At 54.4% G+C, this 21161-nt stretch overlaps 1 protein-coding gene across 1 annotated transcript in view; it reads left to right on the top strand.

Moving 5' to 3' along the window:
* Window positions 1–2802: 2802 nt before the first annotated feature.
* Window positions 2803–21161, top strand: part of Podxl (podocalyxin like) — a 47607-nt gene continuing 29248 nt past the window's right edge. The window contains exon 1 of the mRNA XM_078040559.1: window positions 2803–3546. Within this exon, the coding sequence (XP_077896685.1) occupies window positions 3471–3546 (76 nt within the window). The 5' untranslated portion in view covers window positions 2803–3470. The remainder of the gene's footprint in view (window positions 3547–21161) is intronic.

The following is a 21161-nucleotide window of genomic DNA, read 5'->3' as shown; positions in this document are numbered from 1 at the left end:
TGACTGTGACGGTAGATGTGCCTGAATAATAATGACATAGGGCATGACGCCGGGCGAGGTGTCCAGATCAGACTCCGGTTGATCTTCGTAGAATCACATAACTCAGCAGTCAGATTAAGCCCAATCTTGTTGATAAAATTCAAATACTTCTTCATCTATTCAGCTTTTTGTGTACTAAGCACCCTCTTGGGGTCAGTGACCTGCTGGGCACTAGATTCCAAAGCAAACAAAACACTGCTCTGGCCCTCAGAGAACTCCCATGCCAATGATTAGAAAGCCAAGGTAAGACCATCATCTTGGGCTGGGAATATAGCACAGTGACAGCACTTGCCTAGTGCTCAATCCCCAGCACAACAAAAGCAAAAGCATCCCTGACTTCTTATGAGTTAGGAGTTGATACATTGTCTTCTGGAGGGCTAAATGTGTGCACTTAACTTTTATTAGGGATGTGGTAGGGAAGGGAGGCTCTGTCTCACCCCAGTTGTTGTGATGGGGCATCAAAAGTTATTCAGGATGAGGTCAGCAACATCACCAAATTACACTTGTAGTCAAGAGTCATGACCTCTAACACTGCATGCCAGAGATGATGGAAAACTATTTAAAGTCTTGTGCCATAGGTTCCTGTATAACGTCTCCCTTTCACACTTGCATCCAGTATCTATATCTTATATATGATGTCCTTCTGGGTGATCTGAGAAAGTAAAAGATAACCAGGAGGACCCCGTGTAAAAAGTATTAAGTCTACTCGGGGAGTTAACACATGTATACAAATAACCGAAATGCAACAAATCCCAGAAAGACTGTGGAATAGCATCTATAAAGGGCTTTTTATTTCAACTACAAATTCTTGTTCTGGGCCAGCAAGCTCATTAGTTGGAGCACACTGTTAAATGAGGCCAGTGGCACAAGCCAGTTACCTGGGAACAGCTCTGCTCACTGACCACAGGTGAACTCTAAAGCCAGACTGCCTCTTTCCTGAAGCTCTGTTGTACCGAAGCTGGGAGGCCTTTATGATCCCAGGGACAGTCCAGCACAATTCTGACAACTTTGTCTTCAGATACTGAGAGTAAGTAGCTCATTTACTGAGTCCACATATCTGCTCATCTGGTCATGAGACCAACCCTAAATAGTGTGTGGATTTTAAATGTTCCAGGTTTTGCAAAGTTAATGTGATCGTTTTTAGAGTTGATTCACCAGTGTAAAAACATTGCTTAAATCAGAGAGTATACGATTTAAAAAAAAAATTAAATCTTAGTTTTAAAAAAGTATTGTTTGGTCTCAGATGAGAAGCGAGTCTTTTGTTGGCACGAATGTCAGAGGAACAACACTAAAAAAACATCAGATAACACACACACACACACACACACACACACACACACACCCTAGGGTATTCAGAGGGAACACCCTTTGTCTTTCCCAAGTTTCCCATATGTGGCGTGGAAAATGGGGCCAGAACGATCCTGCAGAGACTTCCTGATGAAAACAGCCGGTCAGCCCTTCTCAAGCTTGAGGCCCAGTGCCGCCGAACCCCAGCCCGGGTTCCCGCGCTTCCTTAGTGGATCCATGGACTCGGGGCCCTGCGGGCCGCAGTTGCGCGCCATCGAATTGAGTAGCTTACAGAGTCCCGAGTCCGTGGGACGCGGCTGGGCCTGGGGTGGGCGGGGGGAATCCCCCCATTAGGCTCCATTTGGCAGAGAGACTCGGGATTAGCAACCCAGGAGTCACGTGAGACAAATTTACGCCTTCCCCGATTCCAGTGTTAATCCCCCCTCCCCCTGCAGCTCTTCATCCGGGCGACACTGTAGTGCCTACTTTGTAGCAGGTTACTGGGTTTGCATCCCCAAAAGCAGTATTTTTGTTTTTTAAATGCTGCTGTGTGTGTGTGGGGGGGTTAGGGTGACGGTGGGGAAGCGGGTGGCTTCTTTGTTCTTTCGCTGGGTAAACTCGCCTTTATAGAATCCTCCAACTCCCACTCCCTATCCCAATTTCTCTCATCCTCACGGTGAACACGAACTGCTTGTAGCTTTGAGGGTTTCCGTGTTCCTGGCCCTGGGCTAAGCGCTTTTCCTGCATTATCATATTTAAATCTCTTGGAGGTAGGTGTTATCATCCCTAGTTTTTGGATGAAGAGAATAAGTTGGCACACCTAGGGTTGAGCCCAAGTTTGGTTTGCCTCCAAAGCCCTAAATCTCTATTACTGCTTTTTTTTTTTCCGAATTTTTTTTTTAGTTATTCATGGGCACAATATCTTTATTTTGTTTATTTATTTTTATGTGGTGCTAAGGATCGAACCCAGTGCCTCACATTTGTGAGGCAAGCGCTCTGCCACTGAGCCACAACCCCAGCCCCTATTACTGCTTTTTTTTTTAATACAGCAAGAATAAGCAATTATTACATGACAGGTATCGTACAAAGCATTTCCCCAAACTACTCTCAGAGGCAGTCTGCCACTTTACCAGTTATGTGATCCTGAACAAATTTCTTAGCTTCTTTTTGACTCAATTTCCCTGTCTTAAAATTAAAGCTTAAAATAGGGCTGTTGTGAGAATAAGTTAATTAACGAATATAAGCACTTAGAACACAGATTGGCATACATTACTCCCTAAAAATTTTGCCTTTTAAAAAACCATCACCCATTTCACAGGGAGGAACACAGGCTTGGAGAGATTAAGCAATGAATTGATCCAGCTTGCCGGGTGCGCATCCTGCACCACACATCTGCTCAGAAGTCGTGCAGGATCGGGCCGCCTGCAGGTGAATTCCACCTGCCTAGTGGAAGACGCGCTTCCTGGGCGTAGCTGCAGCATGTGCCACAGCACGCGAGGCCACTAGCTAACACTGAAGGCTGGGGGTCTGCCTCGCTTAAGACTTCCTGGGGTCCGGGAGGTGTGGGAGATCCCATTAGGTCCCTCCAAAAACTGCTCAGGATATCCCAGCGTCGGGGCAGGCTGCCCAGCGGGAACTCCCCGCCAGTACCGCACCCCCCACCCCCACGCGCTCGCGCACACGCGCACACACGCACCCTCTGGCGAGGGGCCGCCCGCCCGCGCTCCCCCTCCCGCTGCGCTCCAGGGCGGAGTTTCCTCCTCTGCTCATTGTTCGCGGCCCAGCGCCCGCCCAGCCACCGCCCCGCCCGGCCCCGCTGCGGCTTGCTGGCGCGCTCCTGGGGGAGGGGGCAGAGGCCGGCGCGGACGGGACGGGGCGGGAGTCGCCGCAGCCGCCGGCGGAGCAGCAAACGCTCAGACACCGCCCGGACGCAGCCGCCGCTGCTCCTCTACCGCTGGCTCTGCGCCCCAACCCGGCTCTGCGGCAGGGAGGAGGGGCCGCCGGAGCACGACTCCAGAGTGCGGGGCCACCGCCAGGCCTTGGGAGCCACCGCCAGGCCTCCCAGAGCGGCGCCCACGTTCCAGACGCACAGACCCTGCGCCAACCCCGCAGCCACCTGCTTCGGGCCCGGAGGCGAGGGCACGATGCGCTCCGCGCTGGCGCTTTCCGCGCTGCTTCTGCTGCTGCTTCTGCCGCCGGCGTCGCTCGCCCAGGATGACAGTGAGTAGCCAGCCCAGGCTCCGCTGAGACCCGTGCAGGGCTCCTACTCCCCCAGCCCGGCAGGGCTACAGGGAAACCCGCTGCGCCGCGTGGTCCGACCCTGAGCAGCCACTGTGCGCCCGGGCCACACGCAGAGCCTGACCTTGCAACATCCACGCCCCCTCCAAACCCAGAACGCCTCAGATGCCTTGAGCGTGGATTAGCTCAGCCTTTCCTGGAGCGGGCGTTGGAGCGTGCAGTGGCAAAACGGGCGCCCCGAAGCTGAATGGGTTTACGGGGAAGAGAAGGGAAACTTTGGGCATAGCGAGGCTCCACGATACCGCGGGACCCTCAGGGTCGTATTACACTTCCTTCTTGTGTTGGAGCGGGTAAGGGACAGAATTGGCAGTCGTGGATTCTAGGCAAAGCGGCTTGCTAAGGATTCACGAGGAAGTCCCTAAAGCAGGTGATAAGCTTCGAATATGGGCCCACGCGGGCGGTGGCTTTCTGGTTCACGGATTTCTAAGGGTGTTCAGGCTCGACCCACCTGAGCCCTTGTTGGAGCTGGTATAGGAGAGTAAGTGGACCTTCCACAGTCCCAGAATCACTGGTCTGAATGGGGACCTTGCCGCCCTGTTGCCAAAGGAACAGATCCCTTCTCAGTGCATAGCCAGAGTGGTGGGACTCCCTCTAGCCCCTTTGTGAAAACAGGAACTTCTCTCCTGAAAGAGGATTGAGCTGCTCTTACATACACCTTAGAGATTGTACAGGCTTATATGAAAGAGAGAATTGCATCTCAGGGACACCTTCACTGTCTTACTTCTAAAAGCAAAGTGTTACTTTCTTTTGGAGAGACAACAATGGCTGCAAACCCAACCATAGCAGGTGTCCCAAAGCCCCTGCAAATGGCCACAGACTCAGTCCAAGAGAAAGGCAGGGTTCATATTATTGTCACCTTAGCACTTGTTTGCAGGGAGAAAGAGTGGAAAGCAGACAGGATGACTTTAGTGTCATTCCATACAGGGAAGGGACTCTGCTGCTGCAGGTGCTTGCGTTTGGGACTAGATTCTGTGGAGGGACAATGAGATGGCAGTACAATGTTTCCTCAGCATCTCAGCAAACCTTGGAGGTGTGAGAGGGCTGGCATTCACATCATGCAGGCTTCCAGTGGTTGGATGGCTCTGGACTCTAGCCTGGTCTGAAATGGAAGGCCACCCCCAATCGGATAGGTTATATGCCCCTGCAAGGGGGCACATTGTGAGGAATTTTTAGGATGGCTGTCTCTGCAGATTTGCACAACCCTCAGGGTTGAGGAGTTGCTGGAGGTGTTGGTTCCCCTTAGCTCTGTTCTTGAGGTAGTTGCTTGAAACCCTGTTGGAGGAGGGAGGCTTTTAGCACTACCTTAAAGCCAGATGGCTTAGTTCATGGTGCTTCTGAGTTAAGACCCCCACTGTTCTTTCTTGAAGAGGGAGATGCTTCAGATTATGCTGCCACAAACCCTCCCCAAGCCCAGGATAGAGATGAGCCATGGTGGGAGCTTGATATGTACACACAAAAATGCCCATAACCCCCACACCCCACCACAAACACTGCCGTGTTTATTTTCAGTGCGCCTGGCTTTTCCCAGCCCTGGGTGCTCAGTCCCCCCAATGCCATTATTACAGTGTGAGGTGCTTGAGCAGTGCACAGTGGCAGGGGGGCTGCTGCTGCTGCCCTCGACAATTTGCACACTAGGGAGCTGGGGAGGCTCCATCAGGTTGTTTTCAGTGGACTGGCATGAGCCCTGGAATTCTGTGATTTGATGCAAAACAACTTGTTTACAGTGGTGAGTCTCCTAACTAAGCTTGTCTTTCAAGCTTACCTTCCCATACAGGTAGATTATGGGGTCTCCAAGGTAAACAGCATTAAGCTCTGAGCCTTTTGCTTTGATATCCTCTTGACGTTGCAAGTCATACCTCCACACCTGAGTTTTCTTATATGTGAGATAGAATAAAAATGGAAGGGATCTCGTTTCCCCATTATAAGGTTTCTGGGCTTCCGTGTTCTCCAAGCTGCTGAAAGAACAGCCTGATGAAACACCCACACTCTGATAGGCATTTGATGGGTCAATTCTGGGCACAAGAAAGGGGTCAGACTTAGGGTCAGATGACCTATGTGGTTGTGGATAGTGAACCTCTTTGAGTCTCAGTTTCCTCCTGTAAAGTGACTGCAGACCTGCCTCCCATTTGCCCTGTTGGTGACAACCTGGACAGATTTGGCTCTGTGCTCAGCTCCTGGGCAGCAAAAGTATTGATGATTAATAAAGTCTGATTATTGAGCGCTGATCAGTTTGAGGCACCTCAAGCTTCAGGATTCTGCTGATTGTGGGTGTAGTCTGTACATAGTGAGAGAAACAGAAGCCCTGTAGGGGAAAGGGAGACTCCTGGGAAAGAGGGGTAAGATTGCCTGTCGGACCCCTGGGGAAGAAGGGAAGGTTTTCTTTTTCTTTGTTTTGTTTGTTGTTTTTTTTTAACTTTTTTTTTTTTATGTGGTGCTGAGGATGGAACCCAGTGCCTCACACATGCTAGGCGAGAGCCTGGGGGTACGTAGCCTCTGAGCCACATCATCAGCCTTTTTAAACAGTTTCTTTCTTTTTTTTTTTTTGAGACAGCTGAATTGCTTAGGGCCTCCATAAGTTGCTGAGGTTGACTTTGAACTTGGCAATCCTCCTTCCTCAGCCTCCAGGGATTACAGGCCACCATGCCCAGTGAGGAGGGAAAGTTTTCATATAGGGATTTTGATGTAAAGAGCGCTAACCTGAGCTGGGAGACATCCTCCCAGGCTGACGGAGGGGAAATTAATTGTAGGATGTGGGGGAGATGCAGGTTAGGAGGGAACATGATGGGAAATCTTCAGGTGGGGTCAGTGAATTTCAGGAGGGCTTTGGGGAGAATTGAACTGTCAGAGCTGGAGAGAAGGTTCCATGGGATGAGGTGGGGGGAGGTGCTCTGAGTGGGAGAGGGGTCAGGCCAGGCCTGAGGGGAGAGTGTCAGAAAGACACCGGCACCAGGTGGCAGTGTGGCTAGCTCTAGAGGGTAAGGCCAGCAGCTATGCATTCCAGGAAGGGTCCCTAGGGGTCACCCTGGGCCTAGATCAGGCCATGCACAGGTGTGGGGAGAACCCTGCAGGCTGCTCCCGAGCCTGCCTTTCTCTGAGGAATCCACTTGGAAGCCACTGATTCTGTTGCCTCTGCCCTCAGGAAGCTGAGAGGGGAAGGAGGAAGGGGCCCTCTGGGGTTAGAGTTGGCCTGGGCGGGAGGGCGGGAGGGCTGGGGGTGTCCTAGGTGGAACTGCACGGTGTTCCGTGGTGTTCCATGGTCCTGCGTGTGGTGAGTCCCTCAAGGGTGGGGTCAGCCCCGTGTCCGTCTCCACCGACTTGGGAGTTTTTAGTGTTGTATTGTTGGACTGCCCCCAGCCCCTGGCTTCAGCTCTTGCAAGGGGCGCCCCAGGCAGCTTGAGTCCTGGGCGGGCGGTGGAACCTGGCAGGTGGGCTCCTTCTGCAGGAGCCAGAGTTGGCAGGAGCAGCTGCTGGGCACCAGGGCTGTGGGCTTGGAACTGGGGCTGCCGTGACAGGGTGGCTGCAGGAAGACAGTTCAATGCTTGGCTCAGAACCCCAGACTCCAAGCGGGAGGTCTGAGGAGCCCTGTCTACAGCTCGGGCCCTTCTTGGGAAGGGGAAGCCAATGCCCTTTACCCCTCAGGAAAGTGGCTGTTCCGGCTTCGGGCCCCTCTTCAGGTCTGGGAATGCCAGGTTGTGCTCTAGATGGAGTGGGAGTGGCTCCCGTAGAAGTGGACAAAGAGGCCGTCCCTGCCCCTCACCCCCCAGAGCCCCCTGGGGACTCTGCAGACCTGGGGCCAAAAGCTCTTTCCTCAGCTCCAGTCGTTTCCTATTTGTGCCCACGGGGTGTGAGGCAAGGCAAGGAGCTCGGCTGGTGGGGCTTCCTGTCACGTCCTGTTCCCTGGAACACCATGGATTTGGACAGATCTCTCTTTTATCATGTGTCCCATACCCTTGTTGGGCCGTTAGAAGATCAGAAGAAGTAGCAGATCTGGGATGCTGACACTCGGGGCCGCGGAAGACAAAGGTATTCTCTCTGTAAGAAAAGCCTTCGGGAAAATCTACATCACGGATCTATTTCAAGGAGCCTCTTCATATGTGCAGTAGGATTTCCCATAAGATTCCTCCCCGCAGCAGCCTGCTGGCTGTTCCGAATGGAAGCCAGTTGGCAAAGGGTGATTTCTGGACCATTTCTAAATGGGCCTGACAGCCATAGGGCACAGAGCTCTAGAGCTGCGGAGCCTTCTGGAAGTCATCTGCTGTCACCTGCTCCTTTTCCAGTTGAGGTAGAACAGGCCAGCAAAGTGGGTCACTTGCCCAGAGTTCCTGGTGGCTCCCAGAAGTATGTGTACACGTGTGGGCAGCTGTCTAACTAGACAACGGAGCCTGTCTCAGGGCCAGTCCTCTCCTGGGAGAATCGCAGTAATGAGGAAATTTCTAGATTGTTCAAATCTTTCCCCACCCCTCCACCATCACGGTAAACTGAGGCTTGGGCCACCGGGTTAGAGCTCAGCTCCCCAAGAGCTCCTGGCTGCTGTGCCTTGTGACTGAGTCTCTCTCTCCCATCGAGGCCTGTAAGCCTGCAGTGTCCACAGTGCCTGCTGTAAGGAGGTGGTCAGGAACTGCTAGGGGATAATCAGCACACAAATACTGAGCCACTTGCACAAATACTGAGCCCCTGCTCTTGAGTCCCACATCCCCAGCTCTTAGGTGGTCTCAGCCTTGACCCCACCCTGTACCACCACAGCAGTGGCCAGACAGACCCCCCGCAGCTGGAGTTGGCCTCTGGGCCACCAGTCCTTTCTCTCCTCCCTGTGTTCCCACCCCTCTCCCTGACACATACTACCACCACCCTCTCTTCCTTTGTAGCCTTATTCCCCTCAGGTCAGCCACCTCGCACTTCCCTAGGGCCAGGGCATGGGGTGGCACCCCGTCCGCCAATTGTCATGGCCGGAAGACTGCGTGCCTCAGCCCAGGGGAGGAGAATTCTGAGGAGTGGCTGAGTGTGGCTTGCATTCAGGCCTGGTTTGGGGTGCAGGGGGCCCTCCCAGAACCAGGTCCCTGGAGACCTGGGCCAACACGTCTGATCTCTAACCTTCCAGCTGCTTGACCTTGGTTGGGATAGATGGGACAGTGGTGGCAAGGCCAGGCCTAATGAGGGGGCACTTGTGATTGGCTCTGAGTGAGGTCACAGCCACCTGGCTGAAATGCACAAGAGCTTGGTCTGAGACACCAGGTCCCACAGTCTCCATCCAGCCTGATTCCCATGCCAGCCTGCTCGGCAGGATGATGGAGGAGCCCCTGTGCACTCGCCTGGCCTGGCACCAGGTTGCCATTGGATACGTATCTCTCACCGCCCAGTCCAGAGGGGGGAGGCTGAGCACAGACCTGGGCTTGCATACCCCGTACCACCAGCTGTTCTCCCAGGAGTCCACAGGGCTTCCTCTTTTCTACCTCTGCTTGAAGGCCACTTTCTCAGGAAAGCCTTCCAGGGCCGCTTTGCGGAAAACTCTTCCCTCCACACACCCTGTGTCTGTACTCTGCTTTATTTTCTCCCTAGCTACTTTTACCCGATGTCTGCATTTTCTTCTATTTCCCCTACCTGCCCCCCGCCTGCCATTAGACTGTAGGTTCCACGGGGGCAGGAACTTCTTTTCTACCTGACTCTAGATGAAGAGAGGAGGTGGCAAGCAGGGCTGCCCCTGGGTCTCAAGAGGAATGGGTGGTGGGCATGAAAGCATGCAGGAGACTCCTGGCAGATGGAGGGCTATGGATTGTGCAGCAGGCTCAGGCTCATGGTCCCTCAGTGGAGCATTAGGGCTGCTGTTTACTAGGACTTGATTTGGCTGCTTATAGTAATTAAAAACCATCAGGACGGGGGGGGGGGGCTGGGGTTGTGGCTCAGTGGTAGAGTGCTTGCCTGGCATGCATGAGGCACTGGGTTCAATCCTCAGCACCACATAAAAATAAAGATATTATGTCCACCTAAAAATAAAAAAATAGTTAAAAAAATAAGCAGTGGATTAAACAAGACAGAAGTTACATTTCTCGTGTAATGGGAGTTCAGAGGGCTGATATGGTGCTTCTGCATGATTAACATAAAGCCTCATGGCCCAGAATGGCTGCTGGGGTCCTATCCCTCAGGAAAAAGGGAGGAACAAGAAGGCTGCAGCTCCTTCTTGGAGGGTTTCTCCTAAAAACCACACACAAGTAGGTTTTGTTGAACAGAAATTAGTTACATGTCCACATCTAGCTGCAAGGGAAGCAGGAAAGAGAACTTTCCTTAGAGTAATTTTTTATTTCAGGTACCTAGATACCTCACCAAAAATCAATGGCTCAGTTAGAAAGGAGCATCAGACAGTGGATGTTGGAGTGGATGATTGGCAAATGCTACCACAGAGCTGGTCCCTGAACACTTTGGGCTTCTGGCTGCCCTCTGTCCTCCCGTGGTAGCCAGGTCAACTCCACCCCTGCAGGAGGGTAACAGTGAGCAGCCTCCTCCGTGGGCTGAGGCTGAGGCCCGCTTTGGCTGAGCTCTGCCCAGCTTTGCCCAGTATTCAGGCTCTGGCCTCGTGGCACTGAGGAGGCAGAACCTGGATTCTCCCACTCGGTCCCTCAGCCCTGAGCTCCAGCCAGGGCCCTGGGGACTCCCCATGAGCCAGGCCTTGCCCAGGGCAGGCACTGAACAACTTAGGTTTCCCCGTGGGCCTCTGGGTAGGGAAGAAGTGTCCCTGAGTCCCATATTCTCCTCTTACCCCCATGTGGGCCAGGTCAGGGCCCAGGGAGACACCTTCTGAGGAGTTGGTTCTCTGCACCCTTGGTGAGAGCAGCTGGGAGCAGGTGACTTTACCTCCTGGAGGTGCCATGAGACCTTGGGGTGCACTCTTGGGGGCAGTGGAAGAGTAGGACAGTTCAGGGGCAGGGTTCATGTCCACCCACTGGGTGCAGCCCTACCCTTCCCTGTTCTGAATCGTGCGTCTCCATGAAGAGTGCCTTTGAGAAAAAAGTGCTACTGTCAAAAAGAAGAGAAGAGCCAGGCACAGTGGCCCATGCCTGTAATCCCAGCAGCTCTGGAGGCTGAGGAGGATCGTGAGTTCAAAACCAGCCTCAGCAAAAGCGAGGTTTTTAGCCATGGTGGAGTGTCCCCTGTGACCTTGAAGGCTCAGGCTTTCTCCTTTGAGGTCCTTCACCATTTGGTTACTGCTCCATGGCCAGTCCCTTGGGGGACCGGTAATTGCAGACCTCAGTCCCTGATGAGGGCAGCCAGGCTGTGCTCCCACCTCTCCCAGTCCCCACACCGATGCACCTCACCCAGCTCTAGGGGGCGCTGCTCTCCACTTTGGGCATTGAGTCAGGAGGCTTTCCCAGCCTGCGCCCCTTCCCTACAGTCCTGAGGTTGTGCCATCACATGGTTTACTGTTGTCTCACATTCCGTGGCCCTCCCCCCGCTGGACCAGTGCTCCCATAATGCCTCTGAGCTTCTCTGGCCAGGCCTGCTGCACACCTTGACCTGCTCAAAGGTCCGGGTATCTCCCTCTCCCTTCCTCGAAGCAGCTTCCTTCTGGCATCATCTGACTCCGCCTGGACTCCGGCACCAGATCCCAGTGATGTCAAGGAGCCAGGCGGCGGAACAGTGAAGGGGACAGCGGTTCTCCTGCAGCCAGAGACAGCGGTTCTCTTGCAGCCAGCTCCACGGTTTCCTCTTCAGGGAGCGGGCAGCCAGGGAGGAGGTACCTGAAACTGCAATCTAATGTGGACCAGGGAAAGGAGTAGTTACTTACAGAGAAGTGGGAGGGAGCTAGGAAGGGAAGGTGGGAAGTATTCACAGATCTGCACAAACCTGGGAGGCACCTTGCTCTATGCCTTGGTTTACCCAAATAGTGAGATTTTGTGCATTTGGGGTCTTTTTGTTTTTGATGCTGGAGATTGAACCCAGGGGCACTTTACCATTGAACTGCATCCTTGCTTTTTTTAATATTTTATTTTGACATAGGGACTTGCAAAGTAGCTGAAACTGGCCCTGAACTTGCTGCCTTAGCCTCCCAAGTCACTGGGATTACAGGTGTGTACTGCTGCACCCAACCCATATGGGCTTTTTTTTTTTTTAATTTTTTTTTTAGTTGTCAATGGACCTTTATTTAATTATATGTGGTGCTGAGAATCAAACCCAGTGCCTCACACATGCTAGGCAAGCGCTCTGCCACTGAGCCACAACCCCAGCCCCCATTACTTTTATGCTCTGTAAAGCAAGTTGCGTACCCAGCTGTCCAAGAAGAACAGTAGTACTCCTCAGGATTTTAATAGGCTCTCCATGAATGACTGATACATGAGTAAAGAATTGTTATCCAAATAAAAGGAAACAGATCCAAGAGTTTGGAAATGCCCTCTGCTCTTCCCCTTCTTGGAAGGCCAGTGCACATTGCGGTCTTCTGTGCCCTGAGATGCCCCTGAGTAGGGCTATTGCTACCTTTAACCTGGGGCTTGAGGCCCAACAGTGGTGCTGGTTTGCAGAGAACCAGTATTAAAATGTTCTCCAATTCACTTTAACCAGGGGGCCACACGTGTTTCTCCAGATGGTAGATTAACATCCTGGTTTTTGTTTGTTTTGTTCTTTTGGTATCAGGGGTTAAACCCAGGGGTGCTCTAGCATGAGCCACATCCCCTCCTTGTTTTGGGTACCAGGGATTGAACTCAGGGTCACTTAACCACTGAGCCACACCCCCAGCCCTATTTTCTCTCTCTTTTTTTTTTTTTGTGGGGGATGGGTTCTGGGGATTGACTGAGACACTCAACCACGGAGCCACATCCACATCCCAGCTCTATTTTGTATTTTATTTAGAAACAGGGTCTCACTGAGTTGCTTAGTGCCTCACTTTTGCTGAGACTGGCTTTGAACTTGTGATCCTCCTGCCTCAGCCTCCCAAGGCACTGGGATTAGGCACTGGGATTACACGCATGTGCCACCATATTCGGCTTCTCCAGCTCTTTTTATGGTTTATTTTGAGACAGGGCCTCCCTACATTTCTGAGGCTGGCTTCAAACTCCTGCCTCAGCCTCCTGAGCCTCTGGGTTGACAGGTGTGCACCACCAGGCCTGGCTATTAATGTCCTCTGGACCACCATTGTGAAGCCCTGGTGTCCCCAGGACATTTGGGGGGAAATGCCCACATGAGGGAAGAGTGACCAACTGCCGCGGTTTGCCGAGGGCTAACAGGCTAAAGCACAGCCAGCCCGGTGTCACTGACCACACTGAAGAAGCATCCACTGGAAACTCACACCAAGGATGTGTCTGGGTGGGGTGGCCAAGTGAGACCCTGTCGAAATGAAAATGGAACCTCAGAGGGCCTTTTGGGAATGTATAGGAAACCCCATGGGAGGTTGTGGCCACTAGAAGTACCAGAGTCCAGTGACATTCAAGGCCTGTGGTCCCCTCATGGCTGTTAACGATGGTGTTTCTTCTGGGACGGAAGTTGGAGGTATTATTTAAAAAATTGTGGCTCTGAGTGAATGTCCTTTTGATCTCTGTGGTTCGCTGGTTGCTTCTTTCCTGTTGTGCCTCTGTCCCCTGCTGCTGTTGGAGTTCGTGACCCTGACAGCTTCTGTTTTAAATTCAGTCTGAGTCCCATCATCCTGCCATCTGCCTGCTGCCCCAGGAGCCTGGAGCAGTGGATTGCTGCGGACGCTGTCACCCTGCCCTGGCCCTGCCGCAGTCGCTCCATAGCCTGCTCAGCAGGGCTGACCGAGCAAAGACCCAAGGAGCGCACGCATCTCGCCGCCTCGAGGCTGTCCTAGTTCTGGGAGCCGCACGGTGGCTGCAGGGAGCCACCGGTTTGCATGCGCAGTCTGGCTGCAGTGAACACATGGGCACCCCTCCCCAGGTGGGACAGGAGTGAGGGGGGTCTCTTGCTCAGCCAGGTACAGCCCTGCATCCCAGCCCTGGGGAGCGCTGCTGAGTGACTCTGGGCAAATGCAGTAGCCCTGTACTGTCACCTGCACCCATTGCCCAGGCCTGAGCTGTCACCTGCACTCTTGCCCGTGGCCCAACTTAGAGCCCTCCATGAAGTAGCTTCTCATTTTGAGGGCACCTGATTTTGTCTTTCCCCTGATCCTGGGAGAACTTGGAAATCGGATCCTGTCCACAAAATTACATCTGTGAATGCCACAGGCGCTTGAAGGCAGTTGTGTCCACACACCAGCCATCATTGCTCCTGGGGTCCCGTTCTTCTGGCTTAGGGTGTGAGGTGGGGTGTGGGGACTGGCGGCAGTACTGGGGACGAAACGCAGGAGGGTCCGTGCCAGCTGGGGTTTGAACTGCGGAGAAGGGAGACAAAGAAAATAGGTTTGCAGAAGGAGGTGGTCCCTTTGAACATGCTGGGTCAGAGGTCTCCTCTGCGGGCCTCAGTTTCCTCCTCTGTGGACGGGGTTCACAGATTGAGGTAACCTGGGAGGGGACACCTAGGCTCTTAGGGGTGGCTGGAGGGGACAGCCAGGGATACCGTGAGGTCCTGGATGACGTGGGAGGGCATGTGTCCCTGCCCCATGTGTTCTGGGGCCCCTCTCCTCTTCTCCTTCTGTGTCCAGTGGCCAGGAGAAGAGGCAGGAGCTGAAGGCAGGTGTCCATGGGCATTGTGCCCCACCGGCTAGCACAGCCACATTGAGGGTGGAATAGAGGCCAAGGAAGGGTGACCTAGCACTAACCCTTCATTGCCATCTCTCTCTTACTGGGTGGGATCAGTGATGCCAAGGGTCCCCCTAGTTCTGATGTGTTACAAACTACAAACCCAGGATGGAGAGGAAAGTTGCCCCCCCCCCCCCCCCCCCCCGGCTTGGGACGGCACTCAGCAGTCTACATCCCTAGCCTTTTAAATTTTTTCTTTCTTTCTTATTCTAGAGACTAAACCCAGGGACACCTTGCCACTGAGCTGCATCCTTAGTCCTCTGTATTTTTTATTTTGAAACAAGGTGTGGCTAAGATGCTGAGGCTGGCCTTGAACTTGGAATCCTACTCCAGCCTCCCAAGTTCAGGCATGCCCCGCCATACCCTTGCCTGTGGCCTTGAAGGAAGAGGGAGCATATTCAGCCACTGGATCCTGGGCGCTGGGAGTCAACCGCAGCTTGGCCCTGGGCTCTCTGTAGCTCGGTGCCTGGCTCTGTCCCCTCCTCCCCCATCCTGAGGCGTTGGTATCAGCTCTTCTCCCCGGGTGTCTTCGAGCATCTTGTCACTGTACCACAAGGACCAGGCTTAAGAGAAACAAAGGCAGGCTCCCTGGACCATGGTCTCCGAAGTCCTGTGGAGCTGGCCTGTGCAGCTGAGGGGGGTCTCGCTGAGGTACTGCTGCCACCTTTCAGATGGGACTCCAGGGCGGGAAGATGGTGGGGACTTACTCCGTACCCAGGGTCACCTCTCAGGGTTCTGTGTAGGCCCCGTCCACCTTAGTTTCCCCTGAATGTTCTGGACCTGGGAGTGGCCAAAGGGAGCAGAGAAAGAAGGTGCTGCCCTCCCTCCTGCACCCAGTAGGAGCCTCAGGTCTGCTCTCAGAAATAGTCTGACGGGACCTAAGCTCGCCTGCCCCTTCTCTGACCGCCAGGCTACAGAGGGGTCTTCCCAGTGTCTGGAGAAAGTCACACAGGTCATGAGCCTCCTGGGCCACTTTTAGGGCATGAGTGTGCAGCTCTTTGGACACCTGGCTCCACCCAGGGCTGGCCTGGGACTCTTGATTCACTTCCTAGGTGGAGCCCATAGGAAGCCGGCTTCCTTGGCTGGCGCTGGCTCTCCAACAGGGTGAGACTTGGCTTTGTTTAAAAGGAACCTGCCTTTAACTTTCCTGGAGATGGGGGAGCCAGCCGGTCCTCAATTGTTTGGTTATATCCATTCACTTGGTTTGTTTGTTCTTTTTAAGCAACACCCCCGCCCCCATCTGTCCCTCCCCATCAGACTCTGTTCCCCGAGAGCAGGCCCCAAACTCCACTGGAGTCACCAATGAAAGCCAGATTTTGTGCACCCTGGGGGCAGGCAGCCATGATTTCTTCACCTACTGGGAACAGGGGGTGCTGGGGAAATGGAGTTTGGGCTTTATTTTTCTTAATTTGCCGAGTCAATGGGGTGATAGGGGTAGAGCTGGATGAGTCCCCAGCCCACCCTGAGCACTCAGGCATTTAGCCTGGGGAATCCCCCCACCCCACTGTGGATTACCCGGCAGTAAGGACACAGGTGTTATTTTGTTGGAAGGAGTATTGGGGATTGAACTCGGGGGCACTCAACCACTGAGGCACATCCCCAACCCTTGATTTAGAAACAGGGTCTCCCTGAGTTGCTCAGTGCCTTGCTGTTGCTGAGGCTGGCTTTGAACTCGCGATCCTCCTGCCTCGGCCTCCTGAGCGGCTGGGATTACAAGCGTGCGCCCCCACGCCTGGAGACACAGTGTTATTGCTGGAAGGAGAGACTGCTCTCCAGGATAGAACACACAGAGTTTGGGAATTTGGAAAGCCCTACTTGGTGGCCGTGACCTTTGGCTTCCACCAGGTGGGAGCTGGCCATTCCCTGGGAAACTCACGGGCTCCAGTTCACACAGCTCTTTCCTAGAGGCCACTCTGGGTTTGGACGGCGACTGTCCCACAGCCGTGAGTGTGGGGATTTCCCTCTGGTCCCCGGCCCTTGTTTGCTTCAGGCCCACAGTGGAGGCTGGCCTCTAGAGGTTTCCTGGGGCTGCTGAGAAAACTACACATCTGCCTCCTTTCATGGCTGCGGGAGGCGGGAGGTGGCGTGGGAATGACAGTGTGCTCCCTCAGAAAAATATTTACCAAGGTTGTTTTTGAACTTACTGCAAAGGGAAGAGCCCAGTGCCAAATGTGTGCGCGCCATGGCTCTGGAAGTGTGTGTGTGCCCGAGGTCGCGGAGCAGGCGCCCCGGGGAGGAGGGCTGCCTGCCCAGCCACGGTGCGGGGAGGGAGGAAGTGGCGCATAGACAGCCTAGAAGTCCCCTCCTCCACGGTGGTGGGATCGTCGCCTCCAAACCCAGAGTGGCCCCTGGGAACAAGAGAGAAGGTTCTGTGGAAGTGGAGCCTGTGAATTTCCCAGGGGATGGATTGCAGTCCGCCTCCCTGACCTGGGCTGTGGGGTCCCCCCTGGCCTAGTCACCTGTGTCCCCAGTCCAGGTCTCCTGTCTGCACAAGGAATGTAGTAAAGACACCTCCTCACAGGGAGGGACTTGGCTCAGGGTCCGGGCCAAGGTGGGAAGCCTCTGTCAAGTTGAAGAGAGCCAGTGATGGAGGTGGATATTTAACGGGTAAATGCATAGGAAATTCCAGTGTGTGAGCAAGAGCACATTGACACCTCTGCCCTGTGCTTCCAGAGAGGTCGTAAGTGTAACAAGACACACAGGTGGCCAGTGAAACTGACCTGAAGACAGGGCGAAGGGCACTCTGTCACCTCCCCCAGGTGCTGTCCTGTTGTCCTGACCTTTGTCCCGCAGCCTGTCTTGGCAGGTGAGGGGAGCTGGGGCAGCTGGCCACCAGCCTGCCCCTGCCTGCCTGCTGGCAGTGGGTCGGCTGCTCCTGGGCGCCCTGCCCGGCCAGACAGATCAGGATTCACATGGTCTGCAGCAGGCGGAGGGATTAGGAGGCCCTGGAAGGGTATTGTTTTAAGGAGGTTAGTCCACTCCTTCCAACTCAGGAAGACCCAGCCCCTGCCCTGGGCAGGCGTTCCGGCAGCCCCTGGACAAAGCCTTGGGGACTCGGCCCCCACCTTTTGTTGGGACCATCCATGACAGGCATGGGCACAGGATGGGAGCAGAGGCGGGGAAAGGAGCCAGAGGAGGCAGGGTGAACTCAGCTCCAGGTAGCAGCAGGGCCCCAGCCTTTGATGGCACAATTGACAGAATTCCAAGCTCTCCTCTTGCCTCTCCTCCTCCAGCCTCAGAATTACACTAGTGAGCAATGCAAGGAATGTCTTCAGCAGCTTCCTGCTCAGGGGCTCAGGGGTGGGACTGAGGGTGGGGTCTGGCCCCTGTCGTACATCACTCTGTCACAGGGTCTGAGGGGGACAGGGTGGGGAGGCATTGCCAGTCCTGGGCCTCTGATTATTTTCTAGAAGGGATGCAAAGGTCCAGGAGCCCCACCCCTTTCTGCAGTCTGTGAAACTAGGCCTGCTGAGCTGGAGGGGTGGCCTGCTGGAGAGCAGTCCCTGGCCCCAGAGTGCTCTGCTGTACCTGTCACCAGAGTGACGGATGCCCTCCAGGAAGTGGGTCTGACACACAGAGCAGATGGAGCTGCCCGTGCAGGGATGGCCTGGGACCCTGGGTGAGGCCAGCCTGGAGCTGGAGCACAGTGTGCACTGGACCAGGCTCCCGCCCCATCTCACCCCACACTCTGCAGGACCACAGCACCGGGCCCTGCCCAGCCTTGACACTGACCTCTTTGAAGTACACACAGATGTTCCCCAAAGTCAGAGTCTGCAAGGCTCATGGCAGCCCTCTTCATAATGGCCCTAAGTTAAAAGCCACCCAGATGCCCATCAGCAGTGGAATGCTTCCCAGTGACATGTTCACAGAGGAGAATGCTGTACTGAGCACGAGCAGGCCCCAAGTGGAGAAGAACCAGTCACGCTGGGTGCAGACCACACTGGGTGGTCGAAACCAGAGCCAGAGGACTGAGGAAGACCAGGCTGTCCTTGATACAGAACTTAAAAACAGACAGAACTAACCTGATGCTTTGTATCAGAATAGTGATCATCCTGGGGGATGGAGCGGGAACCTGGGGTGGGCTTCTGAGGTACACTCCCTGTTTTGCTGTGATATGCACTGTGTTCTGAATGTCAATGAAATGGTTTTGGTTTTGGTTTCTATGAAGTGGGTGGGCTGGGGAGGTGGCTCCGTGGTAGAACACTTGCCTGCCATTCTCAGCACGCATCGATGGATGGATGGATGGATGGATGTATGGATGGGAAGGGGATATTCTCCCAGGACCCCCGTGAACTTGTGGAGGCAGCAGATGCTCAACATGCACCATCAGGCTCCAGCCTGGTAGCTCAGGTGAGCTGCTGTGGGGACCAAAAGCAGGGACCCGCTGAGGAGCAGGGAAGGGAAGAGCAAGCCGGGTGCTCTGACCTGGCTGCTGTGAGCCCCCAGCCCCGACACCAGCTGGCACTGGGAATTTCTGCGAGGCATCTGTTGGCACCGTCCCTGGAACACACTTACTGGCATCCACTGAGACTGGGTGCTGTGCAGGTTCCCAGGATATTAGGGGGGTGGTCACAGTCTCCTTTGCATCCCAAATCCTGAGCAGTGACCTCTGTGCACAGAGGGGAAGGCACCTCTGTAAGATCTCCAGCTTGCCATGGTCACTGCTAATGTCTCTTACTGGAAGTGGAATGTTTAGATTCATGAACATATTTTTGCCTTTTAATTTGTTTTTGAACAGGTAACCATTTGGGGTGTTGTTTCCTTTGTTGGTGACATATGGTCTGCCATTTGTTGTCATGTGGCTGGGCTTCTCATGATAGGCTAGTAGGAGTGGCACTTGTTGCAGCTGGATAGAAATAGGCTTCTAGCCCCAGACCCCGGAGGGATCTTATATATCAAAGGTTAGCAGACGCCTGTAATCCCAGAGGCTCAGGAGGCTGAGGCAGGAGGATCTCAAGTTCAAAGCTAGCCTCAGCAATGGTGAGGTGCTAAGCAATTCCGTGAAGTGAGACCCTGTCTCTAAATAAAATACAAAATAGGGCTGGGGATGTGGCTCGGTGGTTGAGTGTCCCTGAGTTCAATCCCTGGCACCCCCCTCATATACCGCACCCTCAAAAAAAGTTAGTAGACGACTGAATGGTTGGCTGCCTGTGTTTGTGAATAAAGTTTTATTGAGACACCACCTCACCTGACAGTGATTGCCCTTGGGCTTGCAATGGCAAAGTTGAGTAGCTTAGACGAGCTAGTAAACAGACCAACAGAACAGTTTGCCAGTGCTTGTTGTACCTTACTGTGTCACGTTGTCACTGAGGGGGTAGTTCCTCGCCCACACAATGCAGGTGCAGAGGCAAAAAAAGCCATTCACTGAGGCTGGTGCCCCAAAGTGACCCGATTGCCTACTTGCTGGGTGTTGAATAGGTGACCTTTCTTCACCTTGGTTTCTTTACTTTTTTTGTGGTCCAGTATTTATAACATAAAGTGTACCATGTGACTCCTCTTTTAGGTGACAGTGCAGTAAGCAGCTCCCAGCCATCGCCAGCACCCACCTGCAAACCTTCCACCTGCCCAACAGGAAGCTCGCCCCCCCCCCAACACTGCCCACCCCTTCCTCTAGCCCCAGGGACTCCTCACTTTCAAAATGGCATCGCGTCACATACCTCCTGTCATTTTCAGAGTTAAGTGAGGTACTAGACAGAAGTACCTGGCCCTTCGGGATGGTCAGTATATTTTATTTATTTAATGCCTTAATGCCTCGCTTTTGCTGAGGCTGGTTTTGAACTTGCCATCCTCCTGCCTCAGCCTCCCGAGCAGCTGGGATTACAGGAGTGTGCCACTGCGCCCTGTCTTCCCTGGAGTCACTTATCAGAGTCTCATCAACATCCACACTGCTTAGGAGGATGGCGGGGGGTGCAGGTGGTAGGTGGGGGGTTGGGGGAAGAGGCCGAAGAGCGTGAGTTCCGTTTCCCTGAACTGGAAGCCCAGGCCTAGGAGAGGGTGCCTCCAGGAAAGGCTGAGCTGCTCACTCCTGCTCCGTTCTGCCACCTCCCCACGTGGTCCTGACCAGGAGCTGGGAGCCCAGCTCTGATAGAGGAGGCCCCAGCTGACTAGCCCTTCCCTGCCAGGCCTGGGGTCTGGGTGGGGGGGGGGCAGGACTTCAGTCCTGCAGCAGGAAGGCCTTGCCTGCGACCCCTCCCTCTCCCCTGGCTTCTGAGGTGGGGAGGACGGACTTCCTGGAGCCAGGCCCCACCCAGGCCTCGATTCCTTCCTCTTCTTTCTGCCAGCAGATTCAGCCTCAGTCCCTGGTCTCAGTCTTCCGTGGACCACGCCCCCTGGGGCTGCCATCTTTTCTCCCTCCAATCAGTCAGGCTTCTCCTGAAACCTGGAAGGGAAGAGCCCGGGGGTCTGCACAAGCCTGGTCCTCCTTGCCCTGGCCAAGGCCTGTGCGGGGGTGAGCTTCCAGGAGTGGAGCTCCTGTTCCAGAGCCGGGGGTGGGGCAGGGGAGTGGAGGTGCCTCGCCCCCTCTCCCTTGGGCACCGCTCTGCAGGGAGTGGCCCACGTTAGCTGAGCACCTGCTGTGTGCACACACTGCTCTGGGTGCTCACGGGTACGAGTGGGCTGCTATGAGGACACCCCTGTCCACTTGGACAGCTGAGGAGGCAGGATGGAGGTGAAGACCCTTGTAGTAAATCGAGACACCTGCCTGGCCACCCCGGTAGTGTGGCCAGGTGGTTGGGTTCTTCCCTGCTGTCCTCACTATTTTTGTGGAGATGAGGCAGGGACATGTGGCAGATTGGAGCCGGGCACTTTAGGTCCCTGTGCCCCCACTCCCAGGTGCAGAGGACCGGGACGCACGAGGAAGTGTGG

The sequence above is a fragment of the Ictidomys tridecemlineatus genome, chromosome 2 (genome assembly GCF_052094955.1).
Source record: "Ictidomys tridecemlineatus isolate mIctTri1 chromosome 2, mIctTri1.hap1, whole genome shotgun sequence".
Lineage (NCBI taxonomy): Eukaryota > Metazoa > Chordata > Mammalia > Rodentia > Sciuridae > Ictidomys > Ictidomys tridecemlineatus.
Note: the sequence above shows the minus strand (reverse complement) of the source record. Positions and strands in the feature narration are given on the sequence as shown.